This window comes from Gavialis gangeticus, unplaced genomic scaffold (assembly GCF_001723915.1).
Source record: "Gavialis gangeticus isolate Ggan-Ray unplaced genomic scaffold, GavGan_comp1, whole genome shotgun sequence".
Lineage (NCBI taxonomy): Eukaryota > Metazoa > Chordata > Crocodylia > Gavialidae > Gavialis > Gavialis gangeticus.
Window position 1 is genome coordinate 1741017 of NW_017729016.1, and position 6208 is coordinate 1747224.

The window sequence follows — 6208 nt, forward strand, 5'->3', positions numbered from 1 at the left end:
CCACCCATCTCCCCGAACCTCGTCCCGGCTTTGCAAGCCAAAAGCAACACGAGAGAGAACGGGGGGAAAGCTGCCCGCCCGGACCTGAGGTAAAAGCAAACGGCTCGTTTGAATCCTCTGTCTCTCTCTTCACAGATAACAAGCCTGAGCCATGCAGTCCTTTCGAGAAAGGTGTGGTTTCCATGGCAACCAGCAGAACTACCAGCAGACTTCACAAGATACATCACGCCTGGAGAATTACAGGCATCAAAGTCAGGCAGGGCCGAACTGCGAGCGTCAGAGGCTGGTGGCGAAAGAGTACTACAATCAGCAGCAGCTGCCGTACCCGGGGTACGAGAACAGCGCCGTGGAGAAGTATCACCGGGGAAATAAGCAATTACCTGGCCAGCAGCTGCAAGGCAGGCCGTCCTTTTCGAATTACGCCGTCCAAGAGAACAGCCCGTACCCGGCCCGCTACTCCGGGGAGGAGAGCCTGCAGGCCTGGGGGGCCCAGCCGCAGGCCCTAGCCGGAGGGGTGGCGAAGTATGAGGAGAACTTGATGAAAAAGACACCGGCTCCCCCGGGCAGCCGGCAGTACCACGAGCAGGCGTCGCAGCTGCCATTCAGGACTCACTCCCTGCACCTCCAGCAGCAGCCCGCCCTGACCTACCCCAAGCTGCCGAGGCAGAAGATCCAAAATGACGTCTCCTCACCCATGCCCTTCTCCCAAAGCCCCCACTTCACCCAGTCCTTCCCGGCCTCCTCCACGTACTCGTCCGTGCCCGGCGGGAGCCAGTCGGCTCACTCCTACAAGAGCTGCACCGCGCCCTCCGGCCAGCCGCAGCACGAGAGGCCGCTGGGCAATGCCGCCAACCTGGCCTCCGGGCAGCGGGTGCAGAACCTGCATGGCTATCAGGCCAACCGGATGAGCTATGACCAGCAGCAGCAGCAGCAGCAGCAGCAGCAGCAACAGCAGCAGCAGCAGCAGCCGCAGCCGCAGCCGCAGCCACAGCAGCAGCCGCAGCCCCAGCCTTCCCTGCAAGGAAGACATCATGCCCAGGAAACCCTCCATTACCAGAACCTGGCCAAGTACCAACATTACAGCCAGCCCGGCCAGACCTACTGCCAGGGCGACGCACCGCCTGTGAGGACGCCGGAGCAGTACTACCAGACCTTCAGCCCCAGCTCGAGCCATTCCCCGGCGCGCTCTGTCGGGCGGTCTCCGTCCTACAGCTCCACGCCGTCCCCCCTGATGCCCAACCTAGAGAACTTCCAGTACAGCCAGCAGTCCCTCAGCGCCGGGACGTTCCCTGCCGGCATCACAGACCACAGCCACTTCATGCCGTTGCTCAACCCTTCTCCGACAGATGGGACGAGTCCAGAGGCTCAGCCCGGGAACTGCAAAAGCTTGCAAAAGGAGAAGATCCCCGAGAACCTGCTGTCCGACCTCAGCTTGCAGAGCCTGACGGCGCTCACCTCGCAGGTGGAAAACATTTCCAACACCGTCCAGCAGCTTCTCCTGTCCAAGTCGTCCATGGCCCAGAAGAAAGGCATCAAGAACCCTCCTCGGACGCCGGAGCAGCTCAAAGGGCAGCACTGCAGCCCTGAGAGCAGCACGTACTCTGCTGAACAGGTGGGGACGCCCCTGTCAGACCCTCTCAGCACCCCACAGTCTGTCCATGCTGAAACCCAGGATGCCGATTACCTGAGTGGGTCTGAAGACCAACTGGAGAGAAGTTTCCTCTACTGCGGACAGGGCCGCAGCCCGGCCAGAGTCAACAGCAACTCCAAGGCCAAGCCCGAATCCGTGTCCACCTGCTCCGTGACGTCCCCGGATGACATGTCCACAAAGTCCGACGATTCCTTCCAGAGCATCCACGCCAACCTGCCCCTGGAGACCTTCACCAAGTTTGTGGCCAATGAAAGGGAGTGCCCGCGGCTGCTCCTGAGCGCACTCTCGCAGGAGGAGCTGGCGTCTGAGATCATCGTCTTGCAAGACGCGATCAATGAGAAGGTGGACAAGGCTTGGGCTGACTCCCCCAGCTTGAGCAAGGAAGCGACTAAGTCCCCCTTTCATTTAGAAAACCACAGGACATGCCTGGACTCAATGGTAAAGGGCCCGTGGCCCAGCCAAGGGGACTCAAGCACCCTCACTGAATCCCTGAAGTTAGACAAAGCCTCCGGTGGGAACAACGGCAAGGACTTCAGTGAGGAGGTTTACGAGACTCCCTCGGTGGAGTTCGCAGCCGCAGAAACAAAGAACACCCTCAAAGACGCGGGGTCCTTGGCATACAACTCCAAGCCCAGCATCCCAGCTGCTACTTCCAGCTCCGGGGCTGCCAGCTACAGCTGCTACTCCAACACCACCGCCAACTCGGTGGGCTCTGAAAGCACCATGGAGCATTTTGACTGGCCAGATGAAAGCCTCGGCGAATCCTGCCTGAGGTGGAAAGACCTGGGGTCAAGCCTGCAATCGTCAGACCTTTCCAAGGGCTTATTCCACAGCAAATTGGCTGGGTCTTGCAAGGAGAAAAAAAATGCCTGCAGCATGGAGATGTGCGATGGCGAACAGCCAGCCAAGAATGAGCAAGCGAAGGATTTCAGCCAGCAGGAGCTGGGGGAGGAAGAGGAAGAGACGTTGACGTATGACGAGGCCACCAAAGCAGATAATGAGAGATGGCTGGAAGACACCAGGCACTGCTGTTCAGGTGGGGACTTCAGCGAGATTCCCATGATATCGTCTCCGGATCTGAAGGAGTCCGACTTGGAGCCCGAAGAATACTCCTCGCTGTGCGAGCTGGCGAGTTCGGAGCAGAAGTCCATGATCTATGACACGTCCCCGCCGAAACCCCCCGAGAACGCGACTGTGCTCTCTTCCAGCGATGTGCCCGTGTCGGCCGAAGAGACGGTGAGCACGGTGGAGAAAGAGAGCTCCGCTCCTTCCTCTCGGTTGTCCGGCCAGTCCGTGATCCTCCTCGGCCCAGCCGTTGGCACCGAAACCAAGGTGAAGAGTTGGTTTGAATCTTCCCTCTCTCACATCAAACCTGAGGATGAAGCTGTGGGGAGCGAGGACACTCTCCAGGGAAAGGCAGAACCTGAAATGCCCTTGTCGGTCAAGGTCAAGAAGCAAGTGGCCCCTGAAAATCTGCTGATAAAATCAGAGCCGACCTTGAGGGCCAAAAGCTTACGGAGCAAGAGGGTCCACTGCAGGCTGTTGGAGAGAGAGGACTCTGGTAAGCTGGGGCCCAGCCTAATCAAAGACATCCCAGCGGCTGGCATGGTGGGCAGCACGTGTGTTGGGCCAGAGAGCCAGCTCGAGACACCAAGCAAAAATGCCCATGGCCAGACTCCTCGGTTTCCAGCGGAGGGCTTGCCAGCAAGGATGTGTACCCGCTCTTTCACTGCTTTGACGGAGCCCAGGACGCCAGCCCCTCTGGAAGGGCTGAAAGCCTCTGACCATCAGGAAAAGTTGGGGAAGAAATCGGCTTGTGCCATTAAGCAGAGAGCTGCCTTCAAGGCCAGGAAGCGCTCTGGGAAGCCAGCCCCCAAAGGTGTCCAAAATCCCAGCGATCTGGCTCCAGTCCTGGTCCCAAACCTAGTGCAGAACGAGGACTTGGTCGGCCAGAAGCCTAAAGACCTGGAGGCTCCAGAGACCGAGGTGAAGGATCAGAGATCCATGATCCTCCGGTCCCGGACAAAGACGCAGGAGGTCTTCTACACCAAGCGGAGGCGGGAGCGGAGGACCGTGGAGGTCCGGCTCAAAAACTGTAAGGCGTCCAAGAAGCTCCTTTCCAACAACCACCTCCCACCTGCCTTCAAGTTGGCGTCCCAGGGCAGCCCGCACAAGGAGGACAAGGTAGGCAAGAGAATGAAGCTCCCCAAGCCGGGGGCTGGCATGGGCAGCAAGATGTCTGAGCGGCCGCTGCATTCCCTGAAGAGAAAATCCACCTTCCTCTCCCCCATCCCGGCCAAGAAGAGGAACTTGGTTTTACGGAGCAACAGCAGTGGCACCAAGGATGAGAAGCCTGACACCTCCCCCAGCTTGTTCAAACGGATGCCGTCCGCCAAGAAGGCAAAGGCCAAACTGCCCACCAAGAGCCCCTGCGAGGCCGTCCTGAAGCCCCCTCCGGCCAAAGAGACCCCTGACGTCTGCATTAAAATCACCTCCCGGGCCGCCTTTCAGGGGGCCACGAAGACGAAAGTCCTGCCTCCGCGGAAGGGCAGGGGCCTCAAGCTGGAGGCCATCGTGCAGAAGATCACGTCTCCCAACCTGAAGAAGTTTGCCTGCAAAACTGCCGCCGCCGCCGCTGCCGCCACTACCGCTCGCCGCAGCCCTCTGAGCCCCTCCGCCGCAGAGAAGGAGCGGGCCTTGAAGCATGGGAGCGTAACCCCAGCGGTGGGAGAAGCCAGGCCATTGAGCCAGGGCATGGCACAAAAGTCTCCTGCCGCTTCAGTAGCAGAGCAATTATGCAGAAATTCGAACAACAGATCCTTAAAAGGGAAACTAATGAACGGCAAGAAACTGTCCTCCGACTGCTTCAGGGGTGAGGCCTGCTTGTCTCCCGAGCCGGCACAGCACGGTGGCAGCATGGCCGCCAAGAGCCTCGGCTTGCTGCCCAAGAAGAGGAGCCGGAAGGGGAAAGCCGCAGCCCTTGGCCTGGCCAAGAACCCCCTGGACAAGCGGGCTCCCCTTGCCCCTCCTTTGCTCCTGACAGCCCGGGAGCGGGCGGCCGCGGGGAACACGCTGGGCAATGGGGAAGAGGGACAAAGGGAGGGGAAGAAGCCAAAGAGCGAGGACAAAGACTTTGCAAACAGCGAAGGCCCCGAGGGGAGAGCTGCCCCGGGCCAGGCCCGGGCGCCGAAGCAGCGAGCCAACCACTCCAACTACAATGGCTACTCCAAGCGGCAGAGGAAGCGGCTCGCCCGGGGCAAGGCCAAGAGCGTGGCGTCGCGGTGTAAGAGCAGGGGCAAGCGGCGGCGGCAGCAGCAGCAGGCCCCTCTGCTCCACCCCACGGAGCCGGAGATCCGCCTGAAGTACATCTCGTGCAAGCGGCTGCGGACAGACAGCCGGGCGCTGCCCTTCTCCCCGTACGTGCGCGTGGAGAAGCACGACGAGTTCACCACTACCTGCACCGTCATCAACTCCCCCGGGGACGAGGCCAGGCTTCAGAAGGAGCAGCACCGCTCGTCCGCGGCCCAGGCCCTGCCTCCCAGCGGGGCCGTGCCGCAGCCCCGAGCGGCGCTGCCCTCGTCTTCCACCATGCACCTGGGCCCCGTGGTGTCCAAGACGCTCAACGCCACCTGCCTGGTGTGCTGCGTCTGCCGAAACCCAGCCAACTACAAAGACCTGGGGGACCTGTGCGGGCCGTACTACCCCGAGGACTGCCTGCCGAAGAAGAAGTCGAGGCTGAAAGACAAGATCAAAGCGGAGGGGCCAAGCGACGAGGCGCCCCTGCCTCTGCCCGCCGAGCGCGTGCTCAAAGCGACGGATAATTGTCCAGCGAGCGCTGCCGCCGGCAAGGTGCCGAGGTTGGACAGCGCTGCCGACTCGGCCAAGCAGAGCGCCCTCCGGTCGAGCTCTAGGGGGATGTTCAGGAAACTACAAAGCTGTTACTGCTGTGATGAGAGGACAGAGGGCGAGGAGGCGGCGGAGAAGCCCAAGAGGCACGAGTGCAGCAAGCCCGAGTCCCCGGCTCAGGAGCCGGCGGGCGACACGCAGGAACACTGGGTCCACGAGGCCTGTGCGATATGGACCGCTGGGGTTTTCCTGGTTGCGGGGAAGCTGTATGGGCTGCAGGAGGCGATAAAGGCGGCTGCTGAAGTGGTAAGAGCCTCACCTGAGGACCGAGGGCCCGTGGCAAGGTCTGCACGCCTGCCGCCTCCTGTTAGCAAGAAGGCAGGGGCTGGGCGAGAGGAGACAGGAGGTGGCAGGGCAAGGAGCGGAGAGGGAGCGCGGGTGTGCATGGACGGGGAGGGCCCTTCCCGTGAGACAGGCGGGCTGTATCTTCCAACAAGTTGAACCGCATTCTTTGCAGTCCCGGGTAGGCAGGGCCCTTGCTTGGGGAGAGGCATTCAGGTGCGAACGGGGCGGGGGGCTCAGGTTTCAGGCAGGCCCTGCAGGATGTGCAGCTCTGTGCTGCACCTGGCCAGGCACCCCCCTTCCCAGGGGCATCGTCCTCTTTGTGTCTGGAGGAGGCCTTGGAAGCAGGCGCGGGGGGGAGGGGGGGGG

The 6208-nt window shown here is 61.5% G+C and overlaps 1 protein-coding gene across 3 annotated transcripts in view; it reads left to right on the plus strand.

Annotated features, from left to right (window-relative positions):
• The window catches only part of RAI1 (retinoic acid induced 1), a 149360-nt gene that overhangs the window by 130332 nt on the left and 12820 nt on the right, over positions 1-6208 (plus strand). For 2 of the 3 annotated variants that reach the window (XM_019512659.1, XM_019512660.1), the window contains exon 2: positions 136-5803. In XM_019512659.1, the coding sequence (XP_019368204.1) occupies positions 152-5803 (5652 nt within the window). In that variant the 5' untranslated portion in view covers positions 136-151. Of the gene's footprint in view, positions 1-52; positions 5804-6208 lie in introns of those variants that run through there. The other variant, XM_019512658.1, reaches the window with a different exon arrangement.